General features: G+C 43.7%; 1 protein-coding gene across 3 annotated transcripts; it reads left to right on the forward strand.

The window, feature by feature from the left end:
* The first annotated feature begins 323 nt into the window (after positions 1–323).
* Positions 324–13743, forward strand: LOC120689597. Of its 3 annotated transcripts, none has more exons than XM_039971910.1 (18): positions 324–875; positions 1420–1483; positions 1657–1761; positions 2230–2429; positions 2910–3083; positions 3173–3424; positions 3536–3624; positions 4229–4286; positions 4491–4703; positions 7348–7407; positions 7492–7574; positions 9148–9464; positions 9575–9666; positions 9758–9887; positions 10554–11728; positions 11812–12098; positions 12933–13100; positions 13245–13456. In XM_039971910.1, exons 1-18 carry the CDS (start codon positions 555–557, stop codon positions 13264–13266), a joined length of 3810 nt encoding a protein of 1269 aa, XP_039827844.1. In that variant the 5' UTR covers positions 324–554; the 3' UTR covers positions 13267–13456. The 3 variants fall into 3 exon arrangements, with proteins under 3 accessions (XP_039827844.1, XP_039827841.1, XP_039827842.1); XM_039971907.1 differs by having other exon boundaries at positions 327–875; positions 13307–13743; XM_039971908.1 differs by having other exon boundaries at positions 329–875; positions 4515–4703; positions 13307–13678.
* Positions 13744–18249: the final 4506 nt, after the last annotated feature.

The raw sequence follows: 18249 nt of genomic DNA on the forward strand, positions 1-18249 counted from the left end.
CACTGGAAAAAAATCGCGCAATTTGTAAGGATTTCGTGTGCTCGAGAGCTCAAGTTTTTTTTTCCTTCTTTTTGAGAGAGGAGGGCGCTCAAGTTTATTAGAGGCTAGATAAATGCAACGCAACCCGTTCGTAGCTCATAAAGTAGGCCCATCTCCAGCCTACGTTACTCCTGGGCCGTTCATCCACCAGCCTTCCAGATCCGAACATTGGGGTTGATTACAGTTGGAATTTTTTCCGCGGAGACCAGTCAGACTGGTTTTACCTTTCACCGTAGTCCCTTTCGTCCCGGACCAAAACCTCTTCCCGGTCCCGCGGTCGCGGCGCCCGCCTCCTCTGCCCCTTGCGATATGAAGCGCGCCCGCGCAAACCACCCGCCTTTCCACTCCCCCGCGCGGGAAACGTGAAGCTAATCCGACGCCACCTCTTTTTTTTTTTGGGGAACAATCCGACGCCACCTCCCGCAGTCCCGTTGCACTACTCCCTCATCCCAGCTCCCAAAACCCAAACCCTAACGCCGATTCCCCCGCGATTCCTCATTTGATTTCGCGCACCCATGGGCGGATCCGCCGATTCCGAGGCGCCGTCCCCGTCTCCGGTGAAGCCGTCGCCGCCCTCGGCTGACGGGAAGCGGCCGAGGCGGTCCGTACAGTCGAAGCTGTCGTGGGGGCTGGTCAAACCGGCCGGCGGCGGCGAGGGAGGAGGAGGAGGAGGAGGAGGCGGCGGCGGCGGAGTTGGAGCGGCAGCCAGAGGAGGAGAATCAGAGGCTGTTCCTCCTGTGCCTGCGGTTGAGGAGGAGGCAATGGAGGAGGTTAGGGAGGAGCCAGAGAAGGGGAAGAAGAAGAGGAAGCCGCGGAAGTCAGAGCCCAGCAGGAAGGTACATTTCCCGTTTCAGCTGATGTTCTTTGTCTTCCGGTGTCTTACACTATTTTGATTCGCCCTTTGCGTTGAGCTGTGCTCGTGAAGAATGTGGTCGTGCTCAGTTGGATGTCGATAGATAAGCTTCTTCTGCTGTTTGTTTTACTTTAGTTTGCCTGCGGGAAACACAAAATTGTAGTATTTAATTGTTTATGTACATCTTTTGTTTACTATCGATGACCGATAATACTGCACGTAGTGACGTAGACTTGGATAAGTATGTAAGTCTGCAACCAACCACATAACTAATATACTGCCTGGATAGCATTCAACAAGCCAAACTCAGCCATTCACTATTTAAATTGAGGTACACCTGTTAATTCTTCAAATAGAAATATACCTATGTAATGTAGATGGGGAAAACTTTGTGAGCCTGTTGGCATTTGTGCCTTACGTTTAGCTAAGAAAATAGGTATCCTTTAATTCAAACAAATTGGTAACTGTTTGCTATTCAGTTCATTTTTTCCCTTGTACCTCTAGTGTAAATATCAAACTTTTTGTAGCCCTCTTCAAAAGGAGAGAAAACCGGCCAGGATCCTGCTAGCAAGGATGAAGTCGTTTCGGTTGGTACGTCGTCCTGTCACAGATTTTGAGAATTATTTCCATCTCTAAAATGTTTCACCAGCCCGATCATCAGATTTTTTTAATGTTATTTGCTACTTTATGTATGAGAAGCAATACAGCTATTACAGCAGTACTGCTGGAAATTTACTTCTGAATGTTTTTCCCATTGATTTTAGATGAAAGCCCACAGAAAAAGCAAAGGAAAGGCAGAAAGCAAGATGCAGCACTGAAAGTGCCTAATGCTAATAGAAAGCGCTGCAAGGCATTGGAGTCACCTGATGGTTAGTTTTTTTTTTACCATTTTCTTTAGATGGTTCCGATGGCTATTTAAAACTCTCTTTTCTATACTTGCACCTACTAAAGATCCCAACCTTTTATTTTGCACTATAGAAAGGTAATAACAGTGTTGTAAGATCCGCAGTTTGAAATGCTAAATTTTGAATAATAGTGCTCCGCGAAAACTCTGTTCAAAGATTGAGAACTTTTATATTTAATTGCAATGTACTTTCTATCTATCTGTATCACTTACCTGCTACATAGAATGTTGTTTCATACACTGTAAAATGCTTTCTGTAGTTCTCTTACAGTGCATGTTGTGTTGATAAGCATTCCAAATCGCATGTCTGATCAATTGTGCACTTATATCCTCCATAGACTACACAATTTGATTTAATGTTATATACGAAGTTGTGTTTTAATGCCTTTTTAGCAGAAGTATAAATATGTGTGTTTTTATTTTGGCTATGAAGGTCCTGGTAGCTGTCAGCAAATACATATTAGCCAGATTGAAGCCGGTTCGCCTGAAGCAGCACCAATATTGATTGATGTTGATTTGATGAGTACGCCGTCTAAAGCAGGACATGTTAATGATAATGGGGATGTGGTAGCCAGTCAAGATAAATCACCATTGATAGTTGACCTCAGATCAGAGGCTAAGATGGCTGCAGAGGTAAGGTCCATGAGCATTGGAGAGATATGTTGTGTTCTATGGTGCTGATGCTTTTTTTTTTCTTCGTGCTGTATTGCTTGCCTTCCTTTGGCTGGTTTGTGAATCTGTCCTTAGTTTTTTTTTCTGGATTATTGATAAAAATAATGGTGGCATGCTTACTTCCTCCTACTATCACACTTAATGCAAGTCTACGTTTACATCTGTTTAAAACTTCAATGCCACCTTACGAATAAAGTATGAGCAGAAAAAACTATAATCCTATGAGTTGTCTCCTTTTTTCATTGTCCTATCCTTGATCTTTAAATGCTCAGTAACAGCTTGTTATCTTAATTGCGTTTCAATATCCATATATGTGCAGTAGTTGCAACTCTAGTTGTTTTTAGAAAAAAAAACACTTGTGATTGCAATCACACGTCGTTTTTAGTTGATTTCGTGCCTACATTGCATTTTTTTAAGAATACATTTTTATTTCATTGCCAGGAAAATCGAAGGTTATCTTCTGGAAAGAAAATGCACCCTTTCTTTGCTTCTCGGAAAATGAGCAAAGGTGCTAGCCAAGATCAAGATGTTGTTAATATTGAAGATGTGCATGGACTTTGTGATTTTGATAGGGATCCACCATTTTATCCTATTCATGTTGTATACCAATTGGAGGTATGCCAAGCATATGCATGATTTGTATAGCTTTTCAGAAGGTATATCATGATTCGTGGTCAAGTGAAGTGCAATACTTTTTTTTGTAGGCCAGTATGCTAATTCACTGGAGTAATTGGATAATCACTGATCTGTCTTCCCTTGACACTGACGCTGTGGCTCCTCTTCAAAAATCTGTGTCATTCTTTGAGGGCTTGGTTAAACCACTAACAATAGAATTTATTTGTAAGAGGCATTCCAATCAAGTGGCAGAGCCTATTCTTTCTGAGTGTACAACTTCAGGAATGGCTTTCCCTAGTTTCTCTGACAAGCAAAGTGAACACAGCTGTCCTTCGGATGTGGTAAATTTCTTGTTCATCTAAAATATTCTGCAGAATTGCTTTGTCCTCTCATAGTTTATTGTTCTAATCATGCAATGAATAAACTTATGATTAACTATTTTAACTGTACAGATCGATGTGGACAACTACTTGTTGTCCAATGCCCGTTGCCAAGTTTATCTTCTTGATCTGCATGGACGACAAGAAGTTCCTCAGAATGGGTAATCAACATTATGCATATTTTCTCCTAGATGTATTGCGGCTTCCTGCTAGCTGGTTCAATAATATATGCATATCGAAACTGGAACGTTATTAATTCTCAGAACTCAGAAGCTTATTAGCCAATGAACTGCCAAACAAGTTTGTTAAACCCAATATTGGTCAGAATAACCATGCCAATTGGCCTTCCATGTTAATACCTGCTCAGATGGTGTCAAGCCTTAAGATAGTTTCTTGTCTATAGAATTATGAACTACGGAGACTGAAGCCAACGTACAACCAATAAGGGTTTTGCTTATCCACTGAGATATGAGATTGGTCTCAAACTTTGCATGAATCCTTTTTTGTTGCTTTTTATTTGTTGCAGTCAAATGAAGTTGCAATTTTGTTTCATTTTTTGAAGTTGTGTTTGACAAGGAGTTTCTTTCCTCACACTTGTTCCGACCCTTAGTCCTCATCACCTTTTCTTGTCACAATTGACAACTATTTATCAGAAACTTCAGGCCAGCCAAATTTAATTCAAATAGAAGTAATTGGCAAATAGCTACCTGTACCATTTTTATCTTCAAAACCTTAACTACACATAACAATGTATTTCTAGTGCAGTTGTGGGCCTGCCTGTTACCTATGGACCGACAAGTACCGTCCTGAAATTGCAGCCCAGGTGAACATGACTATTTGTGTTTGTAATGCCCTTCATTTTTTTAGATATTGTTGTACTGCCTTTCATGCATGATACCTTATGATAGCTACAACTGTGCAGCCTGATTCCCAATTATTCCCTCTATTTCATCAGCTTTTTCAGCCAACTTGCTTCATTCAGGAAAATACAAATCGATATCTGTAGTATGCTTATATTTTGTCTTAGGTTACTGCTATCTTGGCTAAACAGGTATGTGGAAATAGTGAACATGTAAAGTTTCTTGCTGAATGGCTCAAAGGTTGGGATGAAAGAGGCCACAAAATTGGAGCTGCTAACAGGAACACAAATGATAGCTCGTATCAAGATGAATCTGATGCAGATTCTTCAGACAATGCTTCTGATTGTGAAAACGTGCTTCTCATCACTGGACCAGTTGGGGTGAGTGCCACTCCCAGGAATAGTTTCCATTTGAATCGCATGCTTCATTTAAATGTCTTTTAGCTTGTTTTTCTTTTTGTATTTTCTGTTAGACTATATTTGCAGCAGGCCTAGTTGGGCCAGGCGCATGGGCTTAGCAACCCAGCAGCCGTCAGGTCTTATGGTAGATGATATCTGTATTAGGCAAGGATCTCCTTGATTGGGTGCTGATTCTATAAACCCTAGGATCTCCTTGCGTATATATTGTACACCCCAGTACCTTGGTTAATCAATCTACTATTCTACTGAGCCATACTTTCTCTCATTTTCTTATGCTAGTAGGCTTTTGGTTTTTGGTGAATATGTGTCTGTCTGTAGCAAATTTCATCCACCCAGAAAGGAAAATGAGTCACGGACCATGAGCCTTTTTCTGGAAGCCCCTCTGTGATATGCTTGTGCTTCCCGTTTTGTAATTCAGGAAATACATCTTTTGTTGTTTTCAAATATTAAATAGCTAGTATGTTTACTTGGACAAAAGATTTACTGTATGGGCTGTTATGTGTGTCACGGTTGAGGAGAGGAAGAGAGACTGAACTATCTAATTGTATTGAGAGAGGCCCTTTGGGCATATATAGAGTACAAGAGGAGACCCCAAACCCTAGACTAAAGTACAATGACTATAATACCCTTAACACCCCCTCTCAAATGCAACGTGAATGCAATGACGTTGCATTTGGAGAGTTGACACTAAGCACTAGACTAAAAAGAAACAAGAAAAAGATACATCCAAGTCTAAAATCTTGATATCGTCGAAGCGTGCAACTCTTGAACACGTCATGTAAATGACTCCACAAGAGGGTATTGCCTTCACAAACCAGAACTTGAGCAAATACCTCGAGTCTTCACAAACCAGTACATCAACTCCTCAAACACGATCCTTGCTTTGGAGACTTGAACTTGACAATAACTTGAGATGTGTCAAACCAGCCAAACGGAGAGGAGAGAGTTCACTGCTGCAAGACGGCAGGCAGCGAGATGACATGATGATGATGACGACAAATAAATGGCCATTGATCAAGATGTGGAGCAAAACGGCTCCGAAAGGGACCAAGAGGGCAAAGGTCGCACCAACAGCGATGATGTAATTAGCTAAATCGACGGGACTTAGCTAACCGAAATAAAAATAAGATATGAGCTGATTTGACAAGGAAATGGTGGACACGCACGGCATTGACGAACTGGAGATGTGTAATTGGACTTGGATTGATAGTGACTGGGATGCTAGCAGAAGCATGCAGCTAGGATATGAAATGGCAAAATAATTTAAGCAGCAAGCAAAGCTACTAGCAGATGATATGGAACGGATGGAAAAAAATGACACAATATAGTAGATACTAGCAGGCAGCAGCAAGCAACGAGCAAAATAGAGCAGCAATGGACTGATGATGGATGCAAACAGCAACGTGGACAGAGCAGCAGCAGCTGGATAGCAGAGCAGCACAAAAGGCAGTAACAATATGAAGTAGAACGGCAGCATGAATGATAATCCCAGAACAGAGCAGCAACACAGAACAGAGGACCGAGGCACTTGGCAAAACAGAGCATCCACAAAACAGAGCACTTGGCCGCGCGGGCGCTGTGATGGGCAGACGGAGGGACGAGCAGACGGCGGCGGTGACGGGCCGCGCCGTCTGTGAGGACGAGCCGTCCGAGCGGCGAGGAAGGGAGCCGCGACGGGGCCTGCGGATGGAGGCGGCACGAATCGGCCGGATCCGCGACGGCCGGATGACGGTGACGGGCGGAGCGGACGGCAGCCGCGCGATAGGCGCGGCGGACGGGCTCCGCACGACGGGCGTGGATGAGGGCCCGCAGCAGCGTCCGCGACGGGCGGACGGGCAGGGAGCGGCGCGGACGGCGGACGGGCGGAGATGAGGACGGACGGCTGCTGCTGCTGCTACGACGCGCCGGCGGCCGGACGGCGGCGCTGGACGGGCGCCGAGGCGGCGAATCTGCCGCAACGGGCGGCAGAGAAGACGACGGCTGCGGATCCAGATGGCGGCGGATCCAGACGGGTAGGGGCTGCTGCTCCCCTCCCGCGGCCGGATCGATGACGGGACGGAGAAGACGACGAGCTGAGCCGCGACGGCGGCGGAGGGAGGCGACGGATCCCGTCATAGGGGGAAAAAAATGGGTACGTCTGCTGCTGCTGCTGCTGCTGCTGCTGCTTCGACTCGATGACGATTTGGGTTTGGGGGTCGAATGAGATGCTGCCCCCAGGAGCAAGATCATGCTCCCAGGGGCAGCACAGCGTTGAATCGAAGGGTGGTAGGCCGGATCGAACTAAGGCTGTGATACCATGTCACGGTTGAGGAGAGGAAGAGAGACTGAACTATCTAATTGTATTGAGAGAGGCCCTTTGGGCATATATAGAGTACAAGAGGAGACCCCAAACCCTAGACTAAAGTACAATGACTATAATACCCTTAACAACGTGAACTCAAAACAAGGAGTTGTGCACTTCCTACAATTTGTTCAAAAGTTGTTTTTTTATATTTACAAGCACTTAGCTGTCTCAGTGTAATCCGCTTGTTATACCTATGAATAGACAAATATCCTGGATATGCTCATTCATTTATACTACTACGATATGTTTGTTCTTATCCAGTGTGGAAAATCAGCTGCAGTTTTTGCATGTGCCAGAGAACAAGGATTCAATGTGATAGAGGTATTTCCACCAGCATTTATTTCTGAGAAGTTCAGTCTACTTTGTATATTTGATTTTACTGATTAAAGCTTGGCATTATTCCAGATAAATACATCTGACATGAGAAATGGGGCTTACGTAAGGCAGAAGTTTGAGGAAGCAACTAAATCACATGGCCTTGAAAAATGGTTCGGACAATTCTTTCTATATTTGTGATCATTCTATCATGTTTTGCTGCAGATGGTTCGGACAATTCTTTCTATATTTGTGATCATTCTATCATGTTTTGCTGCCAGCCTGCAGCTGTTTTTCTTTTAGTTAATTTGTTATTGTCTCTTGCTTTTATCACGATACTTAGCAAAGTTAGCATTTGGCATTTATCTTTCCTTGTCACGGTGATACCGCTAGGCCTTGATCTTGAGGGTGTACACAGGGGAGAGACTAGAACAGAGGACGAGAGTGGATTGGAGCGGAGAGGGTAGCGAGGAACTCTGGAGGTCGAGGACAGATCGCCGGCGGCAAAGGAACCTTTCCTCGCCACGGTCGAAGAGACCTCGCCCCCTTGGGAGAGATTCTATTCCTTCGATAAAGAGTCTCAACTGATTACAAAGGCCTTTATAGATATCAGGCCTAACTTTCCAACTAACACATCAACTAAATAAAAGGAAACACCCTAACTAGCAGCCGCAGGTCCTTTCTTCTCGCCAGGAGGCCGGCGCCGGTGGTAAACTTTACCGACGAAGGCGTCGGTAACACACGGGTACCAAATGATATTTGCGGGTGATACTGCATCCTTTATAAAGTTTATCTCAGATAGTTATGGATTTACTAATAATAGTCTGAAACCATATCTTTCAGGAAGAATGCGCTAGCTTTTCCTATGAATTGGTTTCAATTATTTGTACTCTTACTTAAATTTTTTTCATTTGATGTGAATAGCACAAGTATTTAAATCAAGAGCCTTAATGTCTGTAAAATTGTTTTCAGAGTATCAGTGCATCACTTGGCATTGTAGAACCCAACATGGTGATGCACCATAGTATAGAAAGAAAAAAAAAGAACAAGAGTGCAAGACATAATATTGGGTACCTAAAATTTGTTCAGACCCTTACGAGTGGAACTATGTCAATGAAGGTCATGCAGGATGTAGTTACATAACATAAATTAAAAATTGGGCAGTATATGTGCATTTTTTTGAAAAATAAGCAATATAGTAATCCATAAAATCAAGCTGCTCTCCAGGTGGTTCTTTCGGAAATTTAGTAGTTCCAGCAGCAAGCAGACATTATTTTTCTAACCTGTAAAGTTCTAGCTCAGTAATTCTGGAATTGTATATGTTCTACAGATGCATTTCCATGACTTGTGCAGGTTTAAAAATCACCCTTGTTCATTTGCATTTTTGAAATGCTCATCTCAATATTATATAAAACTGTATTGTACCAATCTCCAAATCAAATCTTTCCAGAAATATTTATATGCTGACTATATTGTTCTTACGAGCATTTGAGCAAACAGTATTATGCATGAAAAATGCCTTTGGAAATGATGTTATAAGGAATTCTGGGCACATGAAAATAGCTACGATGATATGGATAATATTGTAGCTTGGTTACAGTTCCACAGTTCTTTTCTGACAAGTAGATACGTACTGAATTTTAGCTTAGTTTCTAATAATATGTGCATTTGTTGAACACTTCTCAAGGTTGCCTTGTTGAAGCAAATATACCTTTGAATCCATCTTTTTTTTAATCTCCTGTACAGGTCACAGGAGGAGGTCATCGAACCACTGAGGGATGATGATTCCTTTGATCCAGATTCAGGAACTCATGATACGACTGAATATCAAAATTCAGTGTCCCGCGCTACAAGAGTAGTGATCGACTGTGATCAACAGAAATCACCTGTAGGATACTACTCAGGCTCCAAGGTCAATGATGAAGCTCCTAAACAAGTCGTTAACAAGACACTCATCCTATTTGAGGATGTCGATACTGTCTTTGATGAGGATCGTGGGTTTATTTCAACCATACTTAAGATGGCTGAGACAACAAAATGGCCGATCATACTGACTAGCAACAGTGAGCATTTTATCCTTTCTTCTTAGGCTTCTACATGGCCTTGATAATTTCAGCCAATGCAGTACACTAAAACTCTTGTTATTTTGTTCCATTATCCTTAACTCGTGAAGGGAAGGATCCATCTTTGCCTAATCTCTTGGATCAGCTTGCTTTGGATTTCAAATACCCATCAACCTCAGAACTACTTTCACATGTTGCCATGGTAACCATTTTTTTTCTTTTACAGGCTGAAATTACAGAAAATGTTTTTGCTTGCCAGATTTATTGAAGTTGACTGTCCTAACTTGATGCAGATCTGTAAATCTGAGGGAGTGGATGTCACCATTTCTCAGTTAAAGCATGTAATTGATATTTGTTTAGGTGACATTAGGAGGACAGTTATGCTTCTGCAGTTTTGGCACCAAGGAAAGCAACAATCCACAGGTTTGATTCTTTGCCAGGAAAACATTTTAACAATATTGTTTTATGGTTGTGTGTGTACTGGCCGATTCTTTTACATTTTTGAAACCTTATAGTGATGTAAATCTTACAATGCTTCTGAAATAGATTCATTGTATTTGCTTGTGCAATTTGTTTGTGACCCTGTTAAACTATGATGGAATGACCCTTCAATAAGGCTAACCTAAGTGTCCAATAAACTATGGTACATGAAGTTCTTGAAGACGGTGGGTTTGTTTATTGCATTGGGCTCATCATAGATTGACAGGGTTTTTAATAGAGTACCCAGTAGCCCTGCAACAGCTTTAGGGCATATATAGTAGATATGTTAGCCGTTTCAGTTCATGTGCTATATGCAAATCAGTCAGCTTATAAGTCTAAGCTGGGACTATGAGGATCTTGCTTTACTACGGCTTGTTTCTTGCTCAAAATCAAATTTACTTGTACACAGGTTTCATCTATGTTCTGTTAAACAAAGGTTTCATCTAGTTGCAGCAATTACCTTCCTTTTCCATTCTTCCAGTAAAAGATATGGTGTTAGATCTTTCTGAGTGATCTGTTAGCACTTAGCAGTAATAATTACATGCACCTGTGCTGCCAGAATTGCTGAGCATGTCACTGTTGCTATCCTAATTCATTTTCTATTTTCAGAGAGGCCAAATGAATGTTTATGTGGTCCTTTCTCATTTGATTTGGACGCAGTACATTCTACTGTACCAAAAATGCTGCCATGGGAGTTCCCTTGTAAATTATCAGAAACAGTATACATGGAGGTAGACAAAACTATCCTTGTGGCTGAAGAAAAGAAAAAACAGATGGAAGTATCCTATCTTGAAGGTCTGCAGTTACAAGTAACAGCACCTTTGATCAAAGGAAGAAGCACAGCTAAAACAAGAAAGGCTAAGAAATCCAAGTTGAAGCGTGACCACTCGGCTGAGCATAATGATATTTCACCTTGTAAGAATGACCTTGATGATTTCCATGATCTTCCAGATATCCCTCTTCCATCTGATCAACAACCAAAAAGAAATAGGCGTGGCTCTTTGCTACTATCAGAGTCGGACGATGATCCAGCTGATGTACATACTGAAAAACATGACATATTTACTGTTACTGAAGTTGGGTTCTTCCCACGACCTTCAGAGGCGCCTCATAGACATGGTCAAGGGGTTCCCAATCAATTCATTTTTCCCATTGGATCAAGGGAGACCTTTGGAATGTCCGATTCTTTCAAAAACCCACCTGAAAGCAACATGTCTGGGTCCATTTCACAAGTTTGTGATACATTTATGTCACAGGGTGTGTCATATGTGCCCGAGTCATCCTTCATTGTGGAGGGCACATCTGCATCCATAAGTGATGATGATTTTTTGTCAAGGGCAGTGCCCAATGATTTGTCTACCTTGCATGATAGTGGTACATACACTGCATTCCGAACTTTACTAGAAGACAATGATAATGCAAAGAATGCAATGGCTGAACGAGAGAAAGACGTGGAAGACGTAGTTGGTGAGACAAGTGAGGCTTATGTGGAATCGTTTCGCAGAAATGAACAAGCAAGCTGTTCAACTGCTGGGTTTCAATTGATGGATGAATGTAGTCGTGCTGAAAGTATCTGGCTGCTCTCTGGCAAAAAATCTAATGACTCTTGCAAGGTTGAACAAGTACAGGATACTTGGAACAGGCTACAAAGTTGCTGTCCTGAACTTTCCCGTGAGGCTAATCATAGTAGAGCGGCTTCTGGACCTTTGAAACTTGCTTCTGGTGTGTCTGATTTAATATCAGAATTAGATCTTATGCTTTCTCGTTGCTACCCTCTTACTAAGGTCAGGCATACTATATTTTGCTTGCTTAAAGATATATGTCTCTGAAATACAATATTTGATTTGACATTTATAAATCTGTGCAGGATATGTTAGATCCGCCTTCAACTCCTTATGCTGAGCCAGATGACTTTTCCTGGTACAGAAATCAGGTTGAGATGGGATCTATTTATGGACAACATGCTCTTTGCATTTTCTCAAGGAAGTCCCAAGTTATAGATGGTGGTTCTGTTGATTTGTCACAAGAGTTGTTGCTTGCCAGTACAGCTGCCGTATCGCTTGGGAAAATTGTTAGTTCAGGACTTAGGAAGAATTGTGGATCCGCTAACGTTTCTCATATAAAAAATCCGACTAAATGTATGTCTAAAAGAAGGTAAGTGATGTGATTCCCTTCCAGTAGGTTAGTTACTTGTATACACTGCTATCGTATTGTTGGCTATCTTTGTATACAGCTCTATATATTACCTCCTGATCTAGCTTGTCTTGTGGATATGAAATTTAAAATGAGCGGCTTATTTCAGTGGTCAAAATAGTAATATTAGTGGATATAGAGGGTCACATTAACAACAATGCTAGCAATTCTGCAAATTTAGAATAGGCTATTAGTTATTATCTGTAGTGCATAAATTAATTGGAAATGTAAGTGATCTGGTACCTAGCATATCTTGAAAAGCTAATAGCACCTAATCATTGTGCCACTTTATTGTTGACCTTACATGGTTAGGTATAGTGCTACTGCTACATTTGATATACTATACTGATAGATTGTGGTTTTGTCTACAATTCTATTGCAACAACAACCTTCTTTGCATTTTTTCCAGTTTCACTAGACAGCTTTTTCTGACTAGATGGTCACTTGTTAGCCATATGAAACTTTTTCATGGTTAAAAAAAAACCATGTAAGCGTCGGATTATGTGTAAATTGCACTCCACTAAATAGAGAAGGAAATGGGAGGTATATATTGTGGTTAAATTAACCAAAACCAAAACAGATTAAATAAATTTGCTTACTATGCGTATACCACTGTAAGATCCATTTCTTGAAGCACTTAAGCATGCATGCTTCTTAGTTCATAACTTCTTCTGAATCTCCATAAATTTTGCTGGATCCAATGATTGAATCATTGATGATAACTCACGATTGCTTTGTTGTGTATTCTTCACGTGGATAATTTGCATGCTTAACTATTGTCAATGCTTCGTGTAGGGAGCGGCAGGTTCTTCTTTGTGAAACCCTGTCTCCGGTTGTTCCTCCAAAGCTGTTGCAGTCGCTGCGAGGCCCTGCTTTTGTTGATTACTTGTCTTCAATCGGTCAGATTTCCCGATTAGAAAATTTGCGACTTTCTGAGAGTAAAGGCATAAACAAGCAAAGAAGGTAATCCCTGCTTTTTTGCCTCAGTAAAATTTTTACTGAGTAGGCTACCTTATGTAGTTATGTATCATGCTCTAAATGGTTTTATTACAAATTCATGGTAGTACCTGACATCCTTGTTTTCGATTCATCAATAATGCTTTACAGTACATTGATGCACCTTGGTTAAACCCCTCAACAGTGACTCACTGCTGTTTATCTCGTCCCAGGGGTCGTCAGTCAAGACATTACTTGAGCTCCGGCACACTTCTATTGTCACCTGAGGATGTTGTATTATTAGCAGAAAGCGGTTGTTTCGGTTGCAGGCACGAGAATGTTATAGAGCAAGCACCATGTACATAGGTTGATAAACTGGTGCTGATGATTAGCGGCAGCATTTTCTCTCAGCTTGGTTAGTGGCGATAGGATGATGGTTTGGCCGACCCATATTTAATAATTAATAGTAGCAGTCCGTCCCAGAGGTGCAGTTGGCACCGGAGTGGGTGCTGTTGATTGTTCCATTGTATTAGCCTTGTATAATGTAAATGCATGACCTGTGTTGTCCTAATCTATCCTATGGGACCATTCAGCTGATGATTTAACTAGTGTAAGCTGGGCACAGAACCCGCATGCCAAGATATATGAAAAGGAAGATCACATTCCGGAAGAGGTAGGCACTTCAGCTGTGTGTGTGTGGGGGGGGGGGGGGGGGGGGCAAAAAGGACACGAAGGCCGAAGAATGAAACTACACATACCGCTAGCATGGAATTGATGTGGAGAATTAGAAATGAGGTCATGAAAAACGGCTTGCCCTATAGGCTTGTTATGTGCAAAAAGGATCGTTTCAGTTTTTTTTCCCCTCTTGCACAGTCAATGTATGGGAATTCGACTAAGTTCTCCACGGGGTAATGATGCAAGTGATGATGAAAATACACATACCGCTAGCATGGAATTTTTCCTCTTACAAAGTTTGACGGAGGCCCGTGATGCAGACTGAAGTCCAAGCGGACGGGGGCGGCTGCTTCAGGTCCACTGCTTCACCAGGTCGGGTCGTCGTCTCGTCGTGCCGGTCGGTTACGTGGCGCAGGGCTTCGAGAAAAGCAGCGAGGGACACAGCGACCCGCTGGAGCCGCGTGAAGCGCCCGTCAGTTTGCGTTCGCACCTCTCGTCCTATGCTCGTCAGTGAGCTGGAACCCACTTTATTTACACCAAGGACGCTTACGTGGAAGACCTGTCGTCTCGTGGAAGCTTGCCATCTGGACTCTGGAGCAGGAGCGTTCCCTTCCTGGAGAAATGGCGATAAAATGAGATGGAATGAACTCGGGGCTGTTTGGATTATTACCACATCTATGGAAGGGGCCTTTTGTACAGCTGGCAGCACGGAACATTTTTGCTCGTAGCTACACTATGGAGTACTTACGTGAGATGATTGGTTGTTGTTTTATATTTTTTTTAAAAAAAAAACAGATGATTGGTTGGACACTGTGTTGCCGCACATGTGTTTGCCTCCCGTTCGTTTCCGATTTGCTCGTTACTTTAGTTAATTTCTTCCCTCAAATTAATTAGGTAAAATATCACTAATTTATTTTATTAACTTATCGATGGATACAATGATCTAAAATTCACTTATTTTATTTTATTTCAGTTTATTCTCTCTTACAGAATACTACTGAATCAGTCAAAATTTAATACTTGCATCATCACCCACCTCTGCACTTTGTCGCCTTCCCCTTGCTTTCAGCCTTTCTCCTGCCTTTTTTATTAAACAAATCCCGAAAAGCAGTTGCCGTGCTCTGTCTTGTCCTCTGTTTCGCTGGTTTGCAGGGGTGGTTCCAAGCTCCGTTTCAGCAGCAGCGTTCTCGCCAACGACCGGCATGGTGTGCTGCCGCCGGGCAGCCAGGCACCACTCGTGAATCCACCAACTTCAGTTTAATGAAGCGGTCCTGATGATGAGCGCCAGCATTTTCTTTTTCTTTTTTTCCCTCTCGAACTTGATTAGAGGCAGCAGGACGGCGGCTCGCCAAGACACCCCCGTTCCCATGGAAGGCGTCAGCCGGGATCACTGAGCCCAGCTGATAACTGCGGTCTCTCTCGACGGTTTGTTGAGGGCTAGTGAAGTTTCAAGCAAAGGTCTCGTCGTAGAAGAGGTCGGGTCTCCCAATAATTTGACAGGCGGCCCGTGGACCTCGGCGTCGACCCGAGTCCAAGCAGGGTGGGGGCTGCCTCCCCCAGGTCGTCGTGCCGGTCTCCTACGTGGCGCGGCCGCGCGGGGATAGTACTACTAGAGAGTGAGGACTGCGCGAGGAGGCGAGGACACAGCGGATCGCTCGATATCCGCGTGAGACGCTCGTCACTCACCGGCATCACTCCGCGTCACCCCCTCGTCGCCTGGCCCTGCATCTGGGCGCTGACGTGGAGCGCTGTCGTGTCGCCGCCGAGGAACGGAAAGGAAAGCTGCCGTTTGGATGGGAGTAGGAGCCGAGTTCTGGCGCGACGATTTTTTTTTTGGTACAGCTGGCGGCGCGGCACCTTTTCAGGCTTTTTGAGCTTTTTGCTCGCGGCTGTACTTGCGTGGGTTGATTGGGCATCGCGTTGTGAGTTGCCATGAGCTTTCTCGCCGACCTCCGCTCGCTGCCGCTGGGGTCTCCTGGTCTTTCTTCCACGCACCCCTTCCCCGCCGCCGCCGCACATGCGCTCGCTCGCTTGGCCCTCGTTTCCGGCCGGGTGCTCCTGCCCGGCGCTCGCTTCCAGTCCCGGGTGTTTCCCTGTCCCGTTTCGTGCGGTGACAGGAGGAGAAATGCTCTCGGAATGTCGAGGTTCCTCCCGCCTTTTCTACGCACTTTGCCTTGCTTTTCTTCCCTCTCCCCCCCCCCCCCCCCCCGAAAAAGCAATCGCGTTGTTTTTCTCTTACAAGCCACATGTATATGTATCCGTTTCCAGGGTGCTTCCAGGGCTTCCATCTCGACAGCGGTCAGCGGCGTTTCCCGCCCTCGTGCGCGCTTTAAGGCACACAAACACAAGTCACAGGTGGCTCGTCAGGGATCAATCATGGGTTCATCATCTTTCCTACTAGCTCGTTGTTCATCGGCATACTCTCTCTGTCCTAAAATATAAGGCATTCCAACATTCATGGAGAGTCAAAAATTTTCAAGTTTGACCAAATTTTTAGAGAGAATCATAAAAATTTATGACACTAAATAGATATATTATAAAAATATATTTAATGAAGAATTTAATAGTACATATTTGATATCATAAATGTTATTACTTTATTGTATAAATTTGATCAAACTTGAAAATTTTTGACTCTCCAAAAATACTAGAATGCCTTACATTTCAGGACGAAGGGAGTACAAAATTCTGTATAGGAAGACCGTACCCGGGTCAAAAGGGGCTATACACGAAACGTAAGAGGCGCCGAAGCCGAACAAACGGTTTTCTCCGTGCGTGGTGGTCAAAGACCATGGCGCGCAGGAGAAAGAAAGCCATTGGACACTGGCCCAAAGACTGCGTTGGCTGTCGTTGAAGATGCAACTGCCTAGGCTCCTAGCGCCCTAGACGCTGACCACAGAGCTCAAAGCCAAAAAAAAAGAAGGAAAAAAGAAAGAAAAGTAAACGTCAAGGATTACCGTGGGAGCACGGCTCGCAACCTTACATATTTTAACCTGCTACGGGCCGGGGTAACTCGACCGTGTGGCCGTAGCAAGCGAACACTAGGCTAGCTGGCACGCAGGACGCCCTGGCCGTGCCCGGGCGGCGATGGCAGGCACGCCCAGGTCGTCGCTGGTGTCCCCGGCAGGGTTTTTTTACCAGTGGAACAAAACCGGCGCCTAGAGCTAGCGGTAAACCGGACCGATTTGACCGGTTACTGAAAAAAACCGACTAAATTTAAAATCCAAACTAAAAACTCATGTTCAACCGGTTCCTATCGGCTAGCCGACCAATTTGATCGATTTACCGGTCCGGTTTGACCGGTTACCGGTCGGTTTGACTGGTAATCGGTCAGTTTGAGTGGTAACCGACCAAATTCAAATTTTTTTTTGTTTAAATTCAAATGCCCGCAAAATATATTAAATGAATATTTGTATAATATGTTTTAGCTTAAATAAACCCTTCAACCCTCTTTTGTACTACTTTTACATTGTATTTGTATATTTTGTATGCACGTTTTTTTTGTTTAACTTCAAATGCTCGTAAAGTATACTAAATGAACGAATATTTGAAAAAATTTAACACCATTAGATTCGTGGCAACTTGGAATATTTTTAGAATTTTTTTGAGAATTTTTCATTTTTTAGAATTCAAATTTAAATTTTGAATTTGGGCCAGTTTAAAACCGGCAGGAACCGGAACCGGTCCGGACTGGTTTAACCGGTTACCGGTAAAACCGGATACGTTCCGGTTTAACAGGTTACCGGTAAAACCGGACACGTTCCAGTTTGGATTTTTAACCCTGGTCCCAGGTGGGGGATCTGCCGCTGCCGGCTGCCGGGCGGCTGGATCACGTTGCCTTGGGGCGTTAGATCGTCCACAGCGAAAGGAGCAAATGAAGGAGCAAATACAATGTTTAATACTGTAGATGCACTGTTTGGCACTGTAGACAGAGAGGGCGTGGGAAACGAGGAGGGAGCAAATTTGCTCTTGCTCCCTCCGCTGTAGTCAGCCTTATAGGGACGTCCCGGGTCCCGGCCACAGAAAGGCACGTGTCTTGGCATTGCTGCTGCTACCGTCGCGTGAACTCCGTGAAAGCTACGGCAGAAAAAGTTTTCAAAAAAAAAAACTACGGCAGAAACGCCACGGATCGCGCGCGAGAGCAGGGTTACACCGTGCTTCACAAGTCGTAATTACTAATCGATCTTAATAAATGTTTTCACACCAAGTAGTGATCCACCGGGACACCGGGTGCAAGGAGTTCGCTAAGGGCGTCTGCAGTGCCCCAGCTATTTGCGCCCAATCGGGATTCCCTGACTTGCTGAAGGCAAGTCAGGGAACACGGTTCCCGTGACTTTTGAGGCTCTGTGGGCCGTCCGATCTGAGATGGATGGACAGGATTGATCGATACAGTACCCCTGCTACAGTACAAAACAGTCCCTTTTGGAACAGTGCCCCGTGAACAGTGCCAGCTACAGTGATTTACGGTACGGAGCACTGTTCATCCAGACTCAGATCACTG

Source organism: Panicum virgatum, chromosome 9N (genome assembly GCF_016808335.1).
Source record: "Panicum virgatum strain AP13 chromosome 9N, P.virgatum_v5, whole genome shotgun sequence".
Classification (NCBI taxonomy): domain Eukaryota; kingdom Viridiplantae; phylum Streptophyta; class Magnoliopsida; order Poales; family Poaceae; genus Panicum; species Panicum virgatum.